General features: G+C 43.7%; 1 protein-coding gene across 1 annotated transcript in view; it reads right to left on the reverse strand.

Moving 5' to 3' along the window:
* The window catches only part of ADAMTS2 (ADAM metallopeptidase with thrombospondin type 1 motif 2), a 304,400-nt gene that overhangs the window by 69,755 nt on the left and 210,522 nt on the right, over positions 1-24,123 (reverse strand). The window contains exon 5 of the mRNA XM_075900502.1: positions 11,502-11,585. Coding sequence (XP_075756617.1) covers positions 11,502-11,585 — 84 coding nt within the window. The remainder of the gene's footprint in view (positions 1-11,501; positions 11,586-24,123) is intronic.

Consider the following 24,123-nt stretch of genomic DNA (forward strand, 5'->3'; position numbering starts at 1 on the left):
GAGATCGCCAATGACATCAGTAGGGAAGCTATGATCTCAGATAACAGGAAGGATTTAAGAGTCCACCTCAGGGACAGGAAACACTCATTCCACTTTCATCATGAAGACACAATAATTATATTCAAAGATCTTTGAGCATGAATATCTACTGGTCCATTGGTCACTACTCCTTGTTCACCACAGGGTGGAATCATGCAAAGGGAATCCTGGCTGGTTTATACAGGTGCCTCTATCTAAACACCTAGGGCTCGTCTACATTGGCCCCTTTTCCGGAAGGGGCATGTTAATTTCAGAGATCGCAACAGGGAAATCCGCGGGGGATTTAAATATCCCCCGCGGCATTTAAATAAAAATGTCCGCCGCTTTTTTCCGGCTTTTAGAAAAGCCGGAAAAGAGCGTCTACACTGGCCCCGATCCTCCGGAAAAAGCACCCTTTTCTGGAGGATCTTATTCCTACTTCAAAGGAACGAGGTGTACCGGTAGTTCGGAATAGGCACCCTAGTCCGAACTACCTAGTTCGAGCCCCGTGTAGCCGCGCTGCACAGGGTTCGAAGCAGCGGGGATTTGAAAATGGCAGCTCCCCGCTTATGCTAATGAAGCCCGGGAAATTCAAATCCCGGGCTTCATTAGCAAGTGCGGTATGCATACATTACCCCGCTAGTTCGAACTAGCGGGGTAGTGTAGACATACCCTCAGAGTTATTACAGTAAACTTCTGATAATCCGGCACCTTTAGGACTCAGGGGGTGCTGGATTATCAGATATGCCGGACTATTGGAAGGGGGGGCTATGAGGGGCCTGGGGTGGGGGGAATGCCACCCCAGACCCCTCATAGCCCCCCCTTTCGATATTCTGGCTCTGCCCCAGGCGTCCCTGAACAGCCGGACAATTGGAGCTGCTCTGCACTCGGCTTCCCTGATTCAGCCCCTGCTGAAACTGACCAGTGGCTGAATCGGGGATGCCTGCGGCAGAGCAGCTGGGGTGCTGCCAGGTAGGTTCGGTGGCGCCGCCCCTCGGCGCTGCAAGACCAACCCAGCAGCACCCCAGCTGCTCTTGGGGACGCCTGGGACAGAGCATCTGGGGTGCTGCCAGGTTGGTCCCGTAGCGCTGCCCCTCGGCGCTGCGGGACCAACCCAGCAGCATTCCAGCTGCTCTGCCTCAGGCATCCCCAAGAGCAGCTGGGGTGCTGCCTGGTTGGTCCCGCAGCCCCGAGGAGCAGCGCTACGGGACCAACCCGGCAGCACCCCAGCTGCTCTGCCCCCAGCTTCCTCGATTCAGCTGCTGGTCAGTTTCAGCAGCGGCTGAATCAGAGAAGCCGGACACAGAGCAGCTCCAATTGTCCGGCTGCCTGGAGCACTTCCGCGTTCCCGATGGTGCCGGACCATCAGGAGTGCTGGAGCATTGGATGCCGGACCAATGGAGTTTTACTATACCTCCATCTTGTTGAAGAGAACTCCTTAGAAATCCATGGGGACAATAAAGATGGTTCTGTGGCCCCAGGCAGGCATGGTAGATGGGTCATGAGTTATGTTGGAGGTGGTTCATGGAGAGAATGAATGGTCTTCATCCCAGAAGCTGAGATACCAAGATGCTACATAACTCTTTATATTATTTCCCATTGTAAACAAGAGGGTAAGGCAGACCATGGGTTGAACTGATCCCTGTGCAAAGAAACGGAGTCTCTAAGGAGGAAGAGAAAATTGGGGTAGAAACAGACTGGGCAAAAACACTCCGAGATTCTGAGTGAGGCAAAAATCCTAGTCTGCAAACACAGAGGTATGTGGGCTATCAGGCATTTGCTGAGTAGGAGGTGAAGAAGCATGTGGTACTGGTTGCTAAGGATGTTCCTGCATTGCTGGTTGCCAAGAGCTTGCAGGTGCTGCAGCCGGCTGGGTCTAGAAACAGCTGAAAGGACAAATTTCCCAGCAGAACTTACTCAACTGATCAGTGGGAAGGCTGTCTGTGGAGAGAGAAACTGTTTGTTCTCACTGCAGCAAGAGAACCAGGAACTTTCTGGATGATTCAGGGTTCAGGCAAGAGAAAAACCAAGAGATGTCTGCCAAGAAGACAGGTGATGGGTAGGGGAACAACCCCCATGTGTGGAGGACAGAGCAGGGACAGCTGATAGTCACAAGAACATAAGAATGGCTATTCTGGGTCAGACCAAAAATCCATCTAGCCCAGTATCCTGTCTTCTGGCAGTGGCGAATGGGAAGTGCTCCAGAGGGAATGAATAGAACATGTAATCATCCAGCGATCTCTCCCCTGTCCCCCTGACTAACAGAGGCTATGGACACCATTTCCACCCACTCTGGCTAACAGCCATTGTTGATGTATGAATTTAGCTAGTTCTTTTTTGAACTCTGTTAAAGTCCTGGTCTTCACAACATCCTCTGGCAAAGAGTTCCTCAGGATGACTGTGTAATGCATGAAGAAATATTTCATTTGTTTTAAACCTGCTATCTATTAATTTCATTTGGTGACCCCTAGTTCTTATGTTATGGGATCAAATAAATAACTTTTCCTTGTTCACTTTTTCCACACCAGTCATGATTTTATAGACCTTTATCATATCTCCCCTTAGTCTCCTCTTTTCTAAACAGAAAAATCCCAGTCTTTTTAATCGCTCTTCATATGGCAACCAATTCCAAACCCCTAACAATTTTTGTTGTCCTTTTCTGAACTTTTTCCAATGCTAAAATACCTTTTTTGAGATGAAGCAACCACATCTGTACACAGTATTCAAGATTTGGGCATGCTATGGATTTATACTGAGGCAATAAAATTTAAATAGTCACGGCTTCGTTTACATCAAAATGGCCACCGTACTGTGCCGATCAGCTGTTTGGTGGCACAGCGGGGCAGTCTGGACGCGCCGCGGTAGACAAAGGAAGCCCTTGTCGATCGCAGCGCGTCCAGACTGCCTCGCTGTGCCGCCAAACAGCTGATCGGCACAGCACGGCGGCCATTTTGATGTAAATGAAGCTGCGATTATTTAAATCGCCGTTTCATTTTCCTATGTCTAGTAAATTCATCTACATGGCTCCGTTGACGGAGCCATGTAGTCTAGACATACCCTTATTGTCTATCTCTTGTAAAATGATTGCTAACAATTTGTTGGCTTTTTTGACTGATGCTGCACATTGAGTCAAGATTCTTCCCTATGGAACATTAGAGATTTTCCAAATATTAAACATTTTCATGGGTGCATACTAGAAAAAAATGTAATCCAAAATAATTCAGAGTTTCCAGGAACATTAAAATTGGGAATATCTATAAGCCACATATTGATATCAAGAACATGATCCCATTTTGGTTAACTGAGGGTTTTGGTTAACTGGTATTTGGATGAACTAGCTTTGGTTGTACATTGATGCTGATAAATGGGTATCTAATGACTGCAAAGAACTTTGGCTTGTCGTCTTTTTAGCAAAAAGGGACCTTTCATAACTCATCCATTAGATGGTGCTCCAAGAGTAACAACTGGCAACACAGGGTCATGCTTTGGAATGTGCAGAAGCTCCATAAAGTGATGAGGAGAAGCATAACTTGTTAGTCTTCAAAGCACTGACAGGGAAAGAATGCTGCTGCGCACATATTTTTGAGGTGATCTAAAATCTATGCTTTCCCTGCTCTAAATGAGTGAGCACTCCATAAAATACTCTGTTCACATTATTGTTATATGGCATTTCTGTTATTTATTTGATATTACATTAACTTATTTAGTCTCACTTGTCATACTGAACTTGATAAGGAAAATAAATAAAAGGGGGGGGATATCTGGTGTCCATGGTAACCAGACTAACAGAAAAAGCTCCATCTAGCCAAAGCTCCATCTAGCCCAGTATCCTGTTTTCCAGCAGTGGTAAATGCCAGACGCCCCAGAGGGAATGTACAGAGCAGATAATTATCAAGTGATCCATCCCCTGTCACCAATTCCCAGCGTCTGGCAAACAAAGGCTAGGGACACCATCTTTGCCCGTCCTGCCCATTGATGGGCCTATGTTCCATTAACTCATCTAGTTCTTTTTTTTTATCCCGTTATAGTTGGACCTCTCAACATCCTCTGGCAAGGAGTTCCACAGGATAACTGTGTATTGTGTGGGAAAAAATGCTTCTTTTTGTTTTAAACTTCTTGTCTATTAATTTCATTTCTTGTGTTATGGGGAGTAAATAACAATTCCTTATTTATTTTCTCCACACTAGTCATGATTTTATAGACTTCTATCATATCCCCCCTTAATCGTCTCTTTTCCTAGCTGAAAAGTCTTATTAATCACTCCTCAGATAGAAGCTTTTCTATACCCCCTAACGATTTTTGTTTCCCTTTTCTGAACCTTTTCAAATTCCAATATATCTTTTTTTTTTAGATGGAGCGACCTCATCTACATGCAGTATTTACAATGTAGGTATACCATGGATTTATACAGAGGTAATACGCTATTTTCTGTCTTATTATCAATCATTTCCTTGATGATTCCCAACATTTTGTTTTTTGAACTGACACTGCACATTGAAAGGATGTTTTCAGAGAACTATCCATGATGATTCCATGATCTCTCTTTTGAGTGGTAACAGCTAATATGGGCCCCATCATTCTATATGTATAGTCAGGATTATATTTTCTAGAGTGCATGACTTTGCATTTATCAACACCGATTTTCATCTGCCATAAGAAAACTGGAAATATAAAGTACACTGTATGGAGTCAGCCAGTGTAGCAAGACCTGCAACAAAATGAGCTGAGAAATAATAGGTGGTGGGTCTGATTTAAAATTAAGGTAATTAATTCATTTCCCCAGAATTAAAGAGGGTAAAATATCCTTCTACTCCTCAGATAAACTAATGGGAAAATGGTGCAAAGTTACATACACAGCAACACAACAAGAAAAGCTCCAGGCACAAATAAATAATACCTAGGGGCGGGTCCTGCAACTCATTCGACACCTGCACCAGGTAAAGTACAGCATCAGGGCCTTAGACTACATGCATTTGGGGTCCAGGTGCCTATCTTCCTATGTGCTGATATAGTACCTAGCAGGATCCTGACTGGTGCTTTTTGGTGTTGCTGCACTTAATGTAATAAGCACTAATGAGACTAAATAAAGGACTGACTGATTAAATAAATACCATCGGTAACAGTTACCAGTTTGGTAAAAGTGCATTCATTCTGTAAGCTGCTACTATGGGCCTCCTATGCCCACTGATGTCAATGGAAGTATAGAGTGTGCAGCAGCTTACCCAGCTGAGACCTCACACTACAGCAGTCCCCTTTCCAAACCAACCAGGAGCAAATGGAAAGTGGTCAGGTCTGGCACCTTATTCAGTATCGGATAGGCTTAGGCTCGTCCTTCTAGCCTCTCCATACATGTAGCTCCATCTTATCTACATTCAGTGGAGCTGACAGAATTGCTGGTCCCTGAGGCAAAGTGGATAGGCTGACTTCATGCTCCCGGAAGAGGCAGGGCCTCGGGCAGAAGGGGCAAGACTGGGGGCAACCAGCCCGGAACACTGCCCAGAATGTACTGCACTAGGGTGTGCTGCACAGGGCTCTCAGGGTGGATAGAAGGGCCCGGATTGCCACAGCCTTTGGAATCACCAGGCTGCAGGACAATGGTCCCTTTTGCTCCCTTCTCCCAACACCAAGGGACCTGGCGACATTACTCACATTCAGATCCGGTGGCAGGAGGGAGGCAGGGGGACCCACCATTTCAAAGGCGCCCAGAGCTCTCGGCCGCTGCTGCTGTGGTAGCGGTGGCAGCCAGAACCCCCGTCCATTTTAACTTTAGCAGGAGTGCCACTCCATGCATCTTTGAGGGCTGGGGGGGAGAGGAGCCCACTAAGGGCTGACTGCTTTAGGCTCCGCTCTTCTGCCCCACCCCTTCCAGGGGTGCAGAGCCAGGCCCTTCTCCAACCTTGCCCTGGGGCCTGCTGTGGCTATTGGTACCACGGCTCACGTTACCCTTCTGTGAAGAATGGTGTAAAAAGGAAGCTGGCTCCAAGCTTCAAATGATGAGGATACATAAAACATCATCTCTTGAAAAAAATACGAGATGAAATCCTGGCCCCAGAAATCAGTAGAAGCAAGATTTTAACCCTGGTGTCCATTTGATGAACTGCGTCCAAAACACTCCTAGAGAAAAATCCTTCCTGAATTCTTTTCTGTCTCAATGATGCCTGATACTGTTCTTGTGTGTCTTGCTCGCTCTCTCTTGCTGCGATGAGAAGCACACATATTCTAGTGCACTTGCTACATTTGTGCAGAAGCAGTGTTGTCTGGTGGACTGAGCATAGTGGTGGAAGTCAGCAATGTAAGAATTCTAAACGCTGGTCTGCCAGTGACTTGCTGTGTATCACTTGAACATTCCTGGCTGTGTCTACACTAGCATGATTTGGTGCAAATACTTTTAACGGAAGAGTTTTTCCGTTAAAAGTATTTGCGCAAGAGAACATCTATACTGGCATGTGCCTTTGCGCAAAAGATTTGCTTTTGCACAAAAGCATCTGTGCCAGTGTAGATGCTCTCTTGCGCAAGAAAGCTCCAATGGCCATTTTAGCCATCGGGCTTTCTTGCGCAAGAAATTAACGTTGCTGTCTACACTGGCCTCTTGCGCAAGAATACTTGCGCAAGAAGGCTTATCCCTGAGTGGGAACATCAGAGTATTTGCACAAGAAGCACTGATTTTGTACTGATTTTGCGCAAGAAGCACTGATTTTGTCAGTGTTCTTGCGCAAATACTCGCAGCCAGTATAGACAGGTGGCAAGATTTTGTGCAAAAGCAGCCGCTTTTGTGTAAAATCTTGCCAATGTAGACACAACCTCATAGCTGTAAAATGGGAATAATTTTTACTCGCCTACTTTACAGGGAGTTGGGAGGATAAATTAGCTCTTGTTTGTTCAGTGCTTTGGAATATAAAGCGCCATCAAAATCTTAGGAATCTTCCTGCTACAGATGGGCATTTTTATTCATTTTCATGTCATTCATCATCTCCATGGGTTTTCTATTTATTTGGTTTATTTCACTGTGATTACTTCAATATTAGACTGGATTACAGAGCTGTTATATCAAATAATATGTTTGAATTGTTATGGGTGATAGCTTTCCAGAGGCTTAAAATCTTGTCCCACCCACCAACAGAAATTGGTCCAGTAGAAGATTTTACCTCATCCATTGCGTATCTCTCATGAATTATGAAACTGAATCTAGATTAAAATTAGAAAGAGACAAACTAAATCAGACAAAGTTAATTGGTAAATATGCATTTGACTGAACAAATTTCCTCACTATTTCTTTGCTGTCATTGGTATGGCTGAAATGGCACATGCAGCCCAAATAACCCATTTTCAAGTAACTGATTACGGACACAATCATTGTTTGCTTTATAAGCCTGTTCAGGGGAGGGAGTGGAGAGAAAGGCTATGTCTAGACTGGCATGATCTTCCGCAAATGCTTTTAACGGAAAAGTTTTTCCGCTAAAAGCATTTGCAGAAAAGAGCGTCTAGATTGGCACAGACGCTTTTCTGCAAAAGCACTTTTGCGGAAAAGTGTCTGTACCAATCTAGACGCGGTTTTGCGCAAGAAAGCCCCGATCGCCATTTTTGCCATCGGGGCTTTTTTGCACAAAACAATCCCGCGTTGTCTACACTGGCCCTCTTGTGCAAAAGCATTTGCTCAAGAGGGCTTTTGCCTGAACGGGAGCAGTATAGCATTTCCGCAAGAACACTTGACAATCTTACATGAGATCGTCAGTGTTCTTGCGGAAATTCAAGCGGCCAGTGTAGACAGCTGGCAAGTTTTTCCGCAAAAGCAGCTGCTTTTACGGAAAAACTTGCCAGTCTAGATGCAGCCAAAGTGTCTTTTGTGTGGACTAAATGTTTCATGGTAAAGTGCAGAAAACAGGCTCGGGAGAGCCAATACCCCGTCCCACTCACAGGGATGGTGCAAAAGTAGGCCTGGGTGGAGCTTTGACACCACGTGCCCCCAACATGTCTGCTGGTGTAGTTGTGTTTATGCAGAAGAGGGGACAGAAATCTGCTACTGATGTAAACAAGAGGGGACCCAGAAAGTCAATGAATTTTGACTCTGCTCTTTACTCAAGACAGATTGAAAGGTTACAGTCTAGCCTTATTCCATATGAAAATATATCAATTTTCTTATGGTGGCTTAAGTGAAGAAGCAATAATTTGTGCCTGAAAAAATGGGCAATTTTAATTCAATTCTCTCAGATGTTTTGATTTCAATTCATTAGATAGCTGCAACATATTACCACAAAGAATACTGAGGAACAACTTCTTGTATCCCTTCTGTACTTGTTTATTTTCATCTAATTACTGAAATTTCAAGGACCCGAAACTTATTGCAGCTGGGTTTATTTTATTGCTGGGAAAATACTGACAATGAGTGCAGTTCTGTGACCGTGATGCCTTTAGAAAACAGCCATTGGAGAGCTGGTTGCTATGCAACCTACAATATTGTCTGGGTTACCCTCACCAAATGATGGCATATTGTATAACATAAAATAATCCTCTTAAAAATAATACAGTGAAAGGTTGTTGTTGGGGGGGGGGGGGGGGGTACTTGCAATAACCCACAGCTGGGTCACAAGCTCAAAGGAAAACAAATGCGTCACTCACCCATGTCTCTCCAGTACTGAACCCCAGTGTAATTCTTATGGTTATTTATCAGGCTGATGAGATAGATACCAAACTGCTTGGAATGTAGCCAACAAGGTATCCAGCGCAAAGGTTCTAAACCAACACGTTACTCAAACAAGATTCTGTGGTGACATTTTCACACAGTGAAGCCAAACATGGCATTTGACTCTTGGATTGTTTCAATGTGTGCACATCCCCTTAGTTCTAACACAGTCCTCTGACTTTTACTGGGAGGATCCTTTGTGCTATAATCTAGCCCTAGAGACTACAACTCCCATGAGCCTGGGGGAAAAGAGCGGGGGGAGCCTCTTCCAGGCTATGCAGACACAGGGTTAGGCTAGGCTCCATTTTTTGGGAGAGGAGCCAGGCTGCTAGTGTGAAGCCTTTTCCAGGCCAGGAGCTATTGTGTTGCAGCTAGAGCCTGTTACTGTTACTTCTGGGGCTTGGATCTAGCAGGTAGCTTTGGAGGCTGCTGTTGATTGTCTCTGGAGGGGAGAGATCCTGGCTGTGACTGTTGCTGGGAAGATCTTACATAAACCTGAATAGGATGTGACTGTGAGTAACTGGTCTGTTTGGAAAAGTGCTGCCTGGGACGGAGCACAAAAGATAAACTGACTCTGGATCTAATGAGAGCCAAAGTGATCTGCCCAGGGAACCAGAGCTGCTGGCATTTGGTGGGGCCTTCACCAGTAGCAGAGGGATTTTGCAGCTGGCTGCTCAGCTTGAACTAACACACACAGAACCTGACCCGTGCTATCTCCACTCCACCTGCAGACCTTCAAGCATGCCCACGCAAGCAAGTGTCTGGGACTCTGACTGCAGAGGAGTACACACTCTGGGGTGGGATAAGTGGTGGCAATGCAAATGTCAGATAGATAAGTTTCCTTTCTTTCTGTGTATTTTTAATTGATTTTGTTCACTTTTAATCTGTTAAACCTGGTTTCTTTAAGTTGTTAAATAAAGATGTGCTAATTCTAATTTAATCGATTAGATATATCCAGGGGCGGCCCATGGCTATAGGCGGACTCAGCTGCCGCCTACGGCGCCGCCGCTCGGGGTGCCCGCCAATGACATCAGTCCATTGATGGCTCTGCAGGCGGGGGCGCTGATCGTGCATTCCACCTGGGGCACCAGCTGCTGCAGCCGGCCTCGGGCCATTCCTGGGTATATCTTATTTATCATTGTTGTCTTGGAGTTAGTTCCGGGTTATAACTGGAATCATTTTATTTTCTGGAGACTCCCAAAGCACACCATAAGTGTGTACAGGGCCAGCCAGGTGGAGGCACCGCCACTGTATATTCTTTAGGAGCAAGGGACTGCAGCAAGGGGGTAGACAGGGAATCCCCAATGAAACAACATCACCACTGGAGTACTCAGGATCTCCTTTTATGCTAAAAACATCAGGCACACCTGTGAGTGTGACCTGCTCCCAAATAACCCAGGGAGGAAAAAGGGGGTTACATCTCCAAAGCGCAACACACTGATACTGAGCAAAGAGCTGGTGCCATATCAAATCTTCAGCTAGGAGTTGCAATCCAGCGCTGGGTAGTGGAATGTCAGGCACTGGGTCTCTGTTGCTGCAGGGGGATCAGGTGACCAGCAGGGTGCTAAGGCAGCTACCTGCCTGTTCTGGCAATGCAAACTGCGCTGTGTTCTAGAAGCAGCTGGCAGCAGGCTGGGTACCTAGGTGGGGGTGGAGAGAGCGCACAGGGCTCCGTGCACTGCCCCTGCTCTGAACACTAGCTCCGCGCTCCCATTGGCTGGGAACCTGCTGCTGGCTGCTTCTGGGGGCAGTGTGGTCTGTGGTGCCAGGAAAGGCAGGAACTGCCTTAGCACCCCCACTTCACCACTAACCAGGAGATAAGTCCCTTCTGATCCAGCCTAGCCCCTGCACAAAGCCAGAGCCCCCTCTGACACCCCAAAATTCTCATCATCAGCCCTAACCCAGAGCCCACACTCTAGTTAAATTAGGTTAGGTTGTGGGCATCAACCATTTTCTTCAACTGAGTCACGAGAAAAAAGTTTGAAAACCACTGAGCTGCTGTAACGCAGTGTAAGTCTATTGACTTGTTGGAGCTACTCCCAGCTGAACTGACTATTGTTTATGGAGGCCACTTGCATGTTTAAATACTGAGCTGTTCCTGCAAATCAGGTACAGTTCACAAATGTTCAATGACAGTAACTGTAGTCACAAAAAGGCAAACTAGTTCATAAAAATATTTTCACTTGAATAGTTGCAGATGCTTCTGTACCTAAGAGGTATTAGCAGGTCCTGTCCTCATTCAATGAATGTTGCAAATGCTCTTATAACTCTCCTCCAGTTTCCATGGAATTATAAGTTGCTCAAGCAAAACTGAGGTAAAAGTTCTAAATAGGCTTTAAAGCAATCCCACTTTCAAAACCACTCACAGTGTCCATGTTCTTTACAGTTCTGTCTATAAACTGTCCCATCCCACAGAAACAGCATCAGAATGGTTTAAAAAAATGGTACACTCTTAATTTTGATTTGATTCTGTAAAGCACAAGGCACTCTGGTTCCAATCCAGCAAAGAAAATGCTTAACTTAAAGCATGCATAGTACATCTTTAGGTAAGCATAAACTTAAGAGATTTACTGGATCAGAGCCATCATGCTCAACAGGATGGAGCCCACAATGCACTTCATTTCACCTAACAAACAAACAAGTGTTGATGTAGAATCCATGTTATACATTAATGCTATATTAATAGACACACGGGCAATGAATAAATTACAACACAGCAGTGTATATCACAAATAAATTACACAGTTCATTAAAAGAATCCTGAAAACATCTTAATCCATTACTAAAATTAGCTTTTACTTACTTTTCCATAGCTCAACATGATTATCCTCACCAAAACAACATTAATGTGGGCACCTAAGGACTCGTCATGGTAGATTTCATTAACCTGCAAAAGAGTGTAGATATTTTTAATAATGATCCTGTCAATAAGCTATCACAGTAGCAATGAAAAAACAACCTTTGTTGTTAAAATACAGAGCAACCACACTCATTTGTAAAAAAGAGGCATTCTCTCACTACCTCAGAGAGACCTTTTTCTCCATGCACTACAGGGCTCTCCCGGAAAAGCTCCATAATAAGCATCAAATCAGGAACCATCATTATTCAGGAAACCACTGAAAGTGAATCATACTTACACAGGTGCATAAAATGCCTCCCTGAACCAGGCACTAAACTGTTAAAATATCTTTATAAAATAGTCCGTCAAACTGGTTGGTTTTATTGTGTCAAAATTGATTAATTTCAAATGATACAAGCATAGCAAAATCTATAAAATACCAATATGGAAAACAGGGTGGGGGTTGTATTATACATATATAATCATAGATGCAAACTATTTTAACTGCACTGAAAATAGAACCATGAATATTATAATGGAGAATGAAATTACAGAAATTCAAGGAGTACAGAAGAAATGCTACTATAACCAAACTGGACAAAAGATTACCTGTTAAAAGGGCTGATTGGGGTAATCTATGATGAGGGAATGAAAAAGGCCAACTTAAGGTCTTATAAATACATTTGATTGTTTTGCTTCACAAATTAGAATAAATAGATAAATAAATATCTGCAAGGATTCCAAACTATCTTCCCTCCTGATCATTAGCACCCGTTGTAAAGGATGGGCCAAAAATTGACTATTTTGTAAGTGGGATATAAATAATTGCTCATATTTATGGTTTGTTTCTGACATAAGAAACATATTCACTGGTATAAGTTATTAAGTTTCTGGAGAGTTGTTTATTAAAAACAAGATAATACACTTCTGTGTTTTCAATATACCTTTGTCCCAAAGGGGCAATATCAAAATATAACTCATTTTTGATCTCTTTGTAAAAATACTAACAGTGAATTATTGTACTGTTTTACAAAAAAAAGGCTTTAACCGTTATTTGAACATATATTTTAATACATTTGGCCTAGTTTTTAAAAAATATGAGCCTAAATTTGCCTCTAAATTCACACTGGACACCTAAAAGAAGTTTGATTTTCAAACATACTGAGAACCCTGTAGTTCCCAAATTAGGTCATTTTTTTCGGTATCTAAATGTGAATTTAGAACCCTAACTTTAGGTTCCTGTATTTGAAATATCTTAAGCCTTCCTTTCAGGAACTTTTGCAAAGGCTGATTTACAAATACAGATTGAACCTCTCTCGTGTGGCACCCTTGGGACCCAACCAGTTCTGAACCAGAGAATTTTCTGGACCATGGGAGGTCGGTATTGTCTAGCAGCATTACCAACACTACTACTGCTTACGGGGCAGTTAGAGCACATTTAGGGGTAAATTAGAGCTAACTAACATCACAGAACACTGAGCACTAGGACTGGTGGCTGTAAACAAACTTTATGGGACTGTGGGAAACTTGGCCACACTCATGAAAAGTGGATATGTGGCTCACTAAAACCATTCTGGATGATGGATGTTTCCAGACCTGAGAGTTCTGGACTAGAGAGGTTCAACCTGTATACACTTTTGTATAAAACAAATTACATGTTTAAAGGAAAGTTTTGTACTGAAAAGGACATTTCATTGTGTTCTTTACTAGATGCCCCCACACACTTAAGGCTATTTGCATTTTGATGCAGGGATACTAATTTGCCTGATTCTTTGTGCATTGGGATAAGAATATACACCTCTTGGATAATAAGCTCAAATTTGCAGTAATGTAAATATTACCTAAACTAAAAACTGAATGAAATCTATGCGTAGGACAGAAGTGTGACATGAAACTAAGTGCTTTATTAATTCCTGAGGCAAAACCCCAATTGTTACATGCTCCTTTCCCATTAGCCTTTGGCGCTTAACCTCAGCCTCTTTTAACAATAGTGAAGCCAAACAGCAACTATATCACTACTACTCGCTGAATTAAAACTTGGCAGGGAAATGTTGACAGAATGCCTTTGAAACATTGTTATACAGTTCACCCAAGTGACATTTAACAAACACATTTTTGCTAATGAATCGAAAAACATAAACATTACAAAGGTTCCTTGGCATCTGTGGAGCAGGGCTGGCCTTACCGTGAGGTAAACTGAGGTGGCCATCTCAGGTGCCAGACTGGGGGTGGGTGGGGAGGAGGCGCCACTAGTGTCAGAGAATTGAGACCTTTCAAAGTTTTGGCCCAAGCGAGGGGACATGGGGGCGTCATTTGAGCTCCCTGCCTCAGGTGCCAAAATGCTGTGGGCCGGCCCTGCTATGGAGTATAATTTGTAGTGGGTTTTCTCTCAGACACAGGACCAAATCAAAGCCCTGGATCTTAATTTCACACCTAGGGACTGATCCAACTGCAATGTAATACTCCGGTGGGAGATGGACCTGCTCTCTCTATCGCGGGGCAAAACTGGAGCTGGACCAAGGAATGCTGTTATGCCACTCTAGGAAATAGATTGTGGGTCAGAGTTTGATTCTTTTAATGTTATATTATGTAACAATTTAAAATAGAATATCAAGTACATTTCAAAACAATAAGTTATTTCCCAACAAAAATATGAAATCGCTCCATTCTGATAAGTTTACAGTGCATTTTTTTAACAAAATTTCATCCAAACTGACACATTCCCATGGAAAGTTTTTATTCTGACAAAATGGCATATTTCAATGGGAAAATATTCTGACAGAAATTTCCTGAGTAGCTCTACTATTAATAATTTCTTTGCATTGCATTTCCCTGGTTATTTAACATGGAGGGGAAAGCATATGACAATGCTCTGAAATAGATTCACACGCATTTCAAATGTGTGATGTGAATGGCATCTGTTTGCTTCCATGTGCTTGTAAAGAATGGAGATCCAAGTGACTGAGCTCTGAAATGGATGTGCTCAAATCTGTATGAGTATTACAGAAAATTAGCAGAAGAACCATTTGGTTGGTTTCTTTCCTCAAACATAGCATTTCTACATGAAAAGCAGATCTATTTACTTCAGTGTACAAAACAAAAGATGTGTCTAAAGTAATTAGTGTAGCCCTGATTCTGATTTCATCCTAATTATTCAGCAGTGTAACTCGTTTCTTTAGTTTATAGCCTGCTTTATACCATTTAAGAGATCTCAGAACGGAGCTCTGTGTTTGTCCTCAAAGCAGTGAGGGTCAGATTCTAATGTTATGCTGGTGCACAGGAAACTGGAGCTCTCAGAACTGCAGCTCTGGCACTCTGGGAAGAGCAGATTTGGCATTAAATCTCGAGATGTCACATGGTGATTCAGCATTTACAGCAGGTGACTGGTAGGGCTGGGGGAATCTAAAAAGAGTTCAAGGTTTGGCAAGGCATCTGGGGTGGGGGAGTTGACTAAACTACTGGAGATCACAGACCATTTCTCCCTGTGTAATTTAATTCTACGGTTTATTGTCATGATGCTTTAATTAAAATCAATGTTGTGCTATCTAAATGCAAGCCTTATGTTGGGTACTGGGGATAAAGAATGTTCCTCTTGAAAGTTAGGCTGACATAAGTAGGTGCTTTCCATGAGATATATTCGCTGTGGTTACTTTTGCATCAGAATTTCTTTCCTCCCCCCCGCACCCAACCACACACATTCTTCTGGTTTGCCCAAGCAAGTTTGAACCCAGCTCTGTAACCAAGTACAATGCAAACAAAGCTGTGCAGTTGTTCTGATTAGCATCTTTCGGGTTCCCAGAAAGAGGATATTGCTGGAGGGGGATACAACTGGAGGGAATAGAAGGGCGTATCTGGAGGGTGCTGGAAGAGGCGTGGGAGGAGAGTATCTGGGAGGTGCTGAGGACTGTACATGTGCTGAGAGCATGATAGAGCCTCACTCTTGAGGTGAGGGCATTGTTGCATCCTGCCACAGGCCTCGGGATGCAGCACCAGCCATCTGTCAGTGCCTCCCTGCCTCTCTCCCTCCCCAGTCCTGGGAGCCAGGGCTTGGGTGAGTGGGATCTGGCAGCTGTGGATGCAGGGAGGGACCCATTGGGATACGGAGCCAGCTTTTTCTGACTTGCTAGGTCTGATTCACAAAAATTCTGGACATTTCCTCTAATTTGAAAAATCTGCCCGGCCGGAGGATCAGAGGACACGTCAGGGAAAACCTGGACAGTGGTAAACCTAGTTGTGAGGGATGCGCTATGCTTTGTGTGGATTAGCTTTGGGAAACATGAATGGGTTTTTAAAGAACCTGCCATGATGGGGCCCCAATCTTGATCAGGGCTTTCAATTCAAATAATAATAATTGCTCTGTACTTTTGCAAGTGTTATCTGAGGTCAGTTATCTGCAGATAAATTTGACAGGATCGGCAGGAAATGGTGAGTGTGTTTCTGTATTAGGGCCACTCTTAATAAAAGCAACAACGGTGAGGAAAAAGTCACAGGTGGATTCATTTATGCAGTTGTAAGAAGTATCTTTATTAATACTTGTTATGCAGTGGACAGCCCGCTTTATTAAAAGTCACTGCTTCTCATTTCAGAGGAATTTCAATGAACCCACTGGTAGTCATGTAATTAAACAATGTGACTATTGTGCTGTTAGCCAGTTCAAACCAAGCTTTGAAGCATGCCCTTTGCTGTGTCTATACAACGTCACACAACTGTATAACCCACTGCTGCCTCAAACTCATTTGCCACATCTTCACAACGCAGAAGATCGTCTCTGCCATAATCAATATTCCGGAATTCGATTTAATGAGTCTAGTAAAGACCCACTAAATCGAACTCAGAGGGTGTTCCTGTTGGCAGTCAGTACGCCTGCCCCTGCAAGGAGTAAGGGAAGCTGATGGGTGTGTTTGCTCCCATTGGCCTCCCACTGTGGGGACAGATGGAAAACTCAAATTCAGGTAGGTCCACTCCAGCTAAGTAATTAAAGTAGCTGAAGTTGAGTATCATAATTTGACCTTCCCTTTTAGTGCAGACCTATCTATAATGTAGGACTCCAAGAGCCCTCAGGTAGCCACAAGATCCAGTTACAAGCAACCTAAACTGGATTTGAACCAGCTACATAGTATGTCAAAGTTCCTGCACCTAAGCCATTTTTAGGGCACAGGGCAAGACTCAGCTTGCTCATCTGGCTTTTCAGCAACCACAGTTTGTTGATCCAGCCAGTCCACTCAAACATCTTTACGATCACTGAAAAGCACAGACTCAAAATCCACTCACTGCTGAAGTTTTCTGTACCCATTATCTCAGGGGGACTGGGCCTGAGCGGCCAGACAGACTCAGACTATAAGGTCAGAAGGGACCATCATGATCACCTAGTCTGACCTCCTGCACGTCGCGGGCCATATAATCTCACCTACCCAATTCTGTAATAGACCCAGAACCTCTGGCGGAGTTACCGTAGTCCTGAAATAATGATTTAAAGAGGTCAGTGCTCAGGGGGGCCAACAGAATTGCCGGGCAAGGTGGGGGGTAGTGGCTCCATGCTTTCAGGAGGGGTGGGGCTTTAGGCAGAAGGGGTGGGGCTGCGGGCAGCCAGCCCTCAGCACTGACTAAACTGCACTGCACCCTCAGTCCCCTCCTTAGCACCATCTGGAGCATACTGTGTGGTTTAAATGGCCAATAGGTCCAGCCCTGGGCACTTTTGAATCACTGGGCTCCAGGACAATTGGTCCTGATGCCCCCTGCTTGCCCCATTGGCAAGACTGTTAGAGCTGGATCAGTTGCAGTGGGGTGGTTTTTCCTTCTAATCCAGACTCTTCCTCGGGTGCAACAGCATTTTTTAGGACACTGAGATACAAGCGTTTCATCTGGATTACAGCTGTATGGTTGTTGCCAGCAGAAGACATGGAGTGTCCAGGGGCCAATCCATTCATTGCCTCTCTCTGCACTACACAAATATTTGTTTTTAATGTTGTCACATTAAGCAGAAAGCATGATGGAGGGCATGGCCATTCAACCCTTTGTGATCCCAGAGCCTCCCCAAACAAAAAATCCCCCTCCCACACCATTCATGTTGTCATTGCGTTCTCTTTCTCCAAGCAGCATTACACACATTTTGTGGCAGGGAGACCCAAGAGAGAGTGAGATTGAATGACTCTTTCCAGTGGTCACACAGCAAGTCTGTGGGCACAACCCATGAATCATGATTCCCAGCCCCCCCGTCTAATGACCAAAACGACACTTTTTCATTTCCCCTGTGAAGGACACTTCCTCCTGAAAGTCTGTGGTGTGAGGAAAAACAATAACGAGAGCGCACAATCTAGACACAACTTGGAAGTCAAATTCTAAACTAAGATGTGAAGAGGTGCATCCCACACTGCTTGAAAGAACTATCTACTATTGTGCTCAGGCCTGCTAACCGGGGGGGCTAAGGGGTCAATTGCCATGGGGCCTGGCGACTCAAAATGGGCCCGGGGCTCCTGGCCGCCACTACCACTACTGCAGCAGTGGCCAGGGCTGGAGCGCCTGGCCCTTTAAATCACTGCTGGAGCACCACATGATACACTCTGAGTGATGCTGAGGGAGCCAATCCCCTCCTCCCCCAGGACCTACCCGTTCTGGGAGCATGAAGCTGCCTCTCGCGCCCACAGACCTTGCGTGGGGCCCAGCAAGTCTGTGGGTTCTCGGGTGGCTAGGTGTTCAGTAATGCACTGGACAGCCCTGTATTTGCGCCTTCCGTCTGGTAAAAAATTTCAGAAAATTCCGGACATCTAAAATGTCCAGTATTTTCTGTTTTTCCTGAGGCCCAGCTCAGGCACTCGATGGAAGGCTGCTTGGGACATACTGGGGAGGGGGGAGTGGCTCATGAATTAAAGGGGCCGCGACTGCATTTCGGCCCTGCTCCCCCTTTTTTGATGAACAGAATTTTTTCCTGGCTTTTTTTTGTGGGGGTTCGGCATTTTTTGTGAATCCATCTGGCAGCCCTAGTGGGTCCCCCTGATTTTGCTCAAGCATATATGTGCAATGATGGACATTCTGGAATTATGAAACAATGTACACTGCAAAACAGAAGAATATAGCATTCTGTATGTAAACAGCATGTTAGCATTTTGTTTTACCTAAGTTTATGTGAGAGCACAGTGAATATAATTAACTTCAAGCTAGCTGCTCATGATCCAAATGAAAAACAGTCCACAGCACAGATGTGTTGGCTTGGCAAGAAACTAGTTAGCTTAGTATTATAGATCCAATCGCATCTTTGATAGCAACCTTGGTTTTAGAGAGGCCATAGACTTTTTACTGGATGCAAGACTAATTTGTTTTGCTTTGTTCCTTCCCAAGCTTTTTTGAATTCCAGCTTCTGCCTACACACTATAGCACTGAGATGTTTCTCCAAACAACATAAACTTAAGTCTTGACTGAAGGAGTCTAGTTTTCATTATGTCCACAAGATGTTTATCACAAAGTCTTACTGCAAATCGATTCACAGTACAACTAATCATAACACTGAAACATCTGCATACTTAATCAAAGTTCACATCAGGAAGCAAACTTTGTGTCTAGGGCTCACGTTTAGATCTGGGGTAAATTCAAACAGCATTTGGTCAATGCCAACTTTCCATTCTGATTGGAACCAGTTCCCTGTTTGCTTCAAAGACTGTCCAATATGCAGAAGATGCTGGTGAGAGGTGATGATGAGAATGAGTACTCCAAAACAACATGGTAAGTTTACCTAGACATGGTAACCTAACTGGCAGTTTTATCTAATCTGAACTTTGGGAGGTTTGTTCATTATTATAAGATACAGATTTTATTCATGGGAAAAGACTAGACATTATCAATAATGGGAAATGCACAAGAACTAAGGGTCACCAAATGAAATTAATAGGTAACAAGTTTAAAACAAACAAAAGGAAGTATTTCTTCACAGCACAACACAGTTAACCTGTGGAACTCCTTGCCAGAGGATGTTGTGAAGACCAGAACTTTAACAGGGTTCAAAAAGAACTAGATAAATTCATGGAGGACAGGTCCATCTATGGCTGTTAGTCAGAATGGGCAGGAATGGTGTCCCTATCCTCTGTTGGTCAGAACTTATGAATGAATGATAGAGCAGGGATCACTTGATGATTACCTGTTCTGTTCATTCCCTCTGGGGCACCTGGCATTGGCCACTATTGGAAGACAGGATTCTGGGCTAGATGGACCTTTGGTCTCACCCAGTATGGCCGTTCTTATGCACATGTAATCCAGCACATGTTGAAAGTTACACTGGAAAGACACCAAACTTCAGAGTTCAGCAAACAACATTTCCCAATAAATCTGTAGGATTTCAAATTGTACACACAAAGTTTGCTGAAATGTAACAACAAAGATACCAAAAAAACGCACTGAGGCATAGTCAAAAGCCCACACAGTTAAAGCATACATGAGTGTTGTTAACTAAAATCTGGGGGTATAGTATTAGACTGGTATTTACTAGCTGCATAATTATTAAGAATTAGCTCAAACTTAAAAGAGTATGTGCTGAAATAAATTACTTGAAGTAATGAATATTTATGGATATAGATTATTTGATTTAAAAAAAAAAATTCACCCAGCATGTTCTTTAAGTATTACTGAAATATCCTCCCTCCCTGAAAAATATTACCAAGCTTTAACACACGTGTTTCTGCTTACAAGAGTACAACATTATTTCAGAGTTCAGCCATTGTCTTTTCCAACAGTTTAAATCAGACATGCTTTGCAGGCTTTCATCAAACTGTCAGTTAAAAATAATGACTTTTCTGCCCTTTCAACTCATTTGGGACTTGCTGTTCTGTATCTGAATATCTTCACCTTCCATCATCCAAAGTTACAAAAGTTAAATTCTCACATATGATAGCTATATAACATATATCCTATTAAAGACAAAGTATAACATATTCAAAAGCCACTAATGGTAAGATTCCAAAGTTATTTATGAACTTAAAGATGTAAATAGGTAGCTACTGAGATTTTCAAAAGCCCCAACATACCTAACACCTAGTGATTTCTTTTCATGAGAATTAGGCACATAGACATGTCTGAAAATCCCAAAGGTGCCTATTTACAAGGTTAGGCACTTTGAATATCTTTTAAAATCTTACCCATAGTAGCCTGAAGGTATGTCTACACTAGGCAGCTTTTAGTGACAAAGCTGTGTCAACACTTCTGCAGATAAAATACTTCAAACCCCAAGCAAGTGACAAAGCAGAATTCACAAATGCACCTGCTGCTGCAAAACTATCATTTATGGGAGTGGGTGGCGGGGGGGGGGGGGGGGGTTGTTAAACAGCCAGGAATGACAAAAATGTTGTCAACCAAGTGTAAGTGTAGACACAGCCTAAGTCTCTCTGTTCATCAATAGGACTGAAAATTATAGAACCATAAGGCCTCAGAAAGTCATCGAATCCAATCTCCTGCTAAAAGCAGAACCAATCCCAACTAAATCATCCCAGCCAGGGCTTTGTCAAGCTGGGACTTAAATACCTCCAGAGATGGAGATTCCACCACCTCCCTAGGTAACCCATTCTAGTGCTTCACAACCCTTCTAGTGAAATAGTTTTCCCTAATATCCAACCTAGACTTTCCCTACTGCAACTTGAGACCATTGCTCCTCACTCTGTCATCTGTCACTATTGAGAACAGCCTCTCTCCATCCTCTTCGGAACTACCCTTCAGGCAGCTGAAGGCTGCTATCAAATCACCCCCCCCCCCGCCACACTCTTCCCTAAACTAAATAAGCCCTAATCTCTCAGTTTCTCTTTGTAAGTCATGTGTTCCAGCTCCCTAATCATTTTTGTTACCCTCTGCTGGACTCTCTCCAAAGTATCCACGTCCTTTTTGTAATGGGGGGCCCAGAATTGGACACAATACTCCAGATGTGGCCTCACCAATGCAGGATAAAGGGCAATTATCACTTCCCTAGATCTTCTGGCAATGCTCTACTAATGAACCCCAATATGCTGTTAACCTTCTTGATTACAAGGGCACACTGTTGACTCATATCCAGCTTCACATCAACTGTCATCCCCAGCTTCTTTTCTGCCAAATCGCTGATTAGCCAGTTGGTCCCCAAGCTGCAGCAGTGCTTGGGATTCTTCCATACTTGTTGAACCTCATCAGATTTCTTTTGCCCGAATCCTGCAATTTGTCTAGGTCATTCTGGACCCTATCCCTACCCTCCAGCATATCTACCTCTCCCCCTATGTTAGTGTAATCAACAAATTTGCTGAGGGTGCAATTCATCCCTTCATCTCGGTCATTAATAAAGATGCTGAACAAAACTGGCCCCAGAACTGACCATTGGCTTGATAATAACTGCCAACCAGACATCGAGTTGTTGACCACTACCCGTTGAGCCCAACGATGTAGCCAGCTTTCTATCCACCGTATCCAATCCGTACTCACAAAGAATATTGTGAGAGACCGTCTCAAAAGCTTTGCTAAAGTCAAGAGAAATCACATCCACTGCCTTCCCTGTATCCACAGAGCCAGTTACCTCATCATAGAAGGCAGTCAGGTTGGTCAGGCATGACTTGCTCTTAATGAATCCATGTTGACTGCTCCTGATCACTTTCCTCTTTTCCAACTGCTTCAAAATGGATTCCTTGAGGATTACCTGCATGATTTTTCAGGGGACTGAGGTGAGGCTAACCAGTCTGTAGTTCCCTGGATTGTCTTTCTTCCCTTTTTTAAAGATGGGCACTGCATTTGTCTTTTTCCAATCATTGGTGATCTCCCCCGATCACCACAAGTTTTCAAAGATAATGGCCAATGGAACTGCAATCACATCAGCCAATTCCCTTAGCACCCTCGGATGCATTAGCTCCAGCCCCATGGATTTGTGTATGCCCACCTTTCCCAAATAATGCTTAATCTGTTCTTTCTCCAGTGTGGGCTGTCCATCTCCTCACCATATTATGCTGCCTTGTGCAGCAGTCTGGGAGCTGACTTTGTCTGTGAATCAAGCATGAAAAGCATCAAGTACTTCAGCTTTTTTCACACCATCTGTCACTAGGTTACCTGCCCCATCCAGTAAGGGTCCACATCTTCCCCAACTATCTTCTTATTGCTAACATGCTTGTAGAAACCTTTCTTGTTACCTTTCACATCCCTTGCTAGCTGCAATTCCAATTGTTCTTTAGCCTTCCTGATTACACCCCTACATGCTCAAGCAATATATTGATACTATTCTCCTAGTCATCTGTCCAAGTTTCCACTTCTTGTAAGCTTCCTTTTTGTGTTTAAGTTTGCCAGAGATTTCACTGTTAAGCTAAGCTGGTTGGCTACCATATTTGCATTTCTTACTGCACATTGGGATGGTTTGTTCCTGCGCCTTCAATAAGTTTTTTTTTTAAATACAGCCAGCTCTCCTAGACTCCTTTTCCCGTCATGTAAGCATCTCAGTGGATCCTGACCATCAGTTCCCTGAGGGAATCAAAGTCTGCTTATGGGTGACCTCACTGCACCATAACTTGAAATAAGATACGCAATTTGAGCTACACAAATTGCATATCTTATTTCGATGCTATTTTGAAATAGCTTATTTTGTCATTTGGTGTTGTCTGCATAGGGACAAATTTCAAAATAAAGCACTATTCCGAAATGTCTCTTACTCCTCATAGAATGAGGTTTACAGGGACGTCAGAATAGCGAGCCCAAAATAATGGGCTTGCGGTGAAGACACGGGATAGAAATTTCGGGATACTGCGGTATCCTGAAATATCGTTGCAGTGTAGACATACCCTTTCTGCAGTCCAGGGTCTGTATTTTGCTGCTCTCCTTTCTTCCTTTGGTCAGGATCTTGAACTTGACCATCTCATGATCACTTAGGCTCCTCAAATTTCATAAAGTCTGAAATCAGCAGTGTGTGAAGATTTCCCCCAAATTCTGCCCAAAAAGTTGTGATAAGGAGTCGTGCCAACATCACAAAATGAGATGCCTAAAGTGAGGTTTCAGCACAGGGAATGAAATGAAATATGTTAGGTTGAAGAGACAAAATAGGACCTCAATGGCCAAGGTTATAATTGTTGTGACAAAAGTCACAGAAATTACAGAGAAACTGGAAAACTACTTGACGGGTGTATTCATGAGACAAAAACTCTTCGGAGGAGAAATCTGATGAGCTACTTGCCCATTAAGTTCTGGAAGACAGATTGTGTAAACCTGCAAATATTTGGAACCTAATTAAAAGAAACAATGGCAACTTAGAGATGGTGTTGAGAGTAGGGTTAAGTTCTGAGGTGAGTTTAAGATTGTAACCCAGAAGTTCAGGGTGAGTGGCAATGACTCTTAAAGGCTGATATACTGAAAAAAAAAATCCCACTGGGTTACCTGATCTCCTGACACTTCAGCAATCTTGAACAATGGAAATCAGATATTCTAATTAGATTTATGCCATTTTGGGTGTCATCTCATCCCAACAACGGTTTCTTCAGTTTTGAGTGTGAAGGAGCTGGATCTAGCAAGTGTAGGCAAATACCGGCTCGCAGGCGGATGTGGTTCGCCAGCCGGCACTGTTATATTTACCCGCACCTCTGTAGGTATGGACAATTGCAGCTACCATTGG

Source organism: Pelodiscus sinensis, chromosome 17 (genome assembly GCF_049634645.1).
Source record: "Pelodiscus sinensis isolate JC-2024 chromosome 17, ASM4963464v1, whole genome shotgun sequence".
Lineage (NCBI taxonomy): Eukaryota > Metazoa > Chordata > Testudines > Trionychidae > Pelodiscus > Pelodiscus sinensis.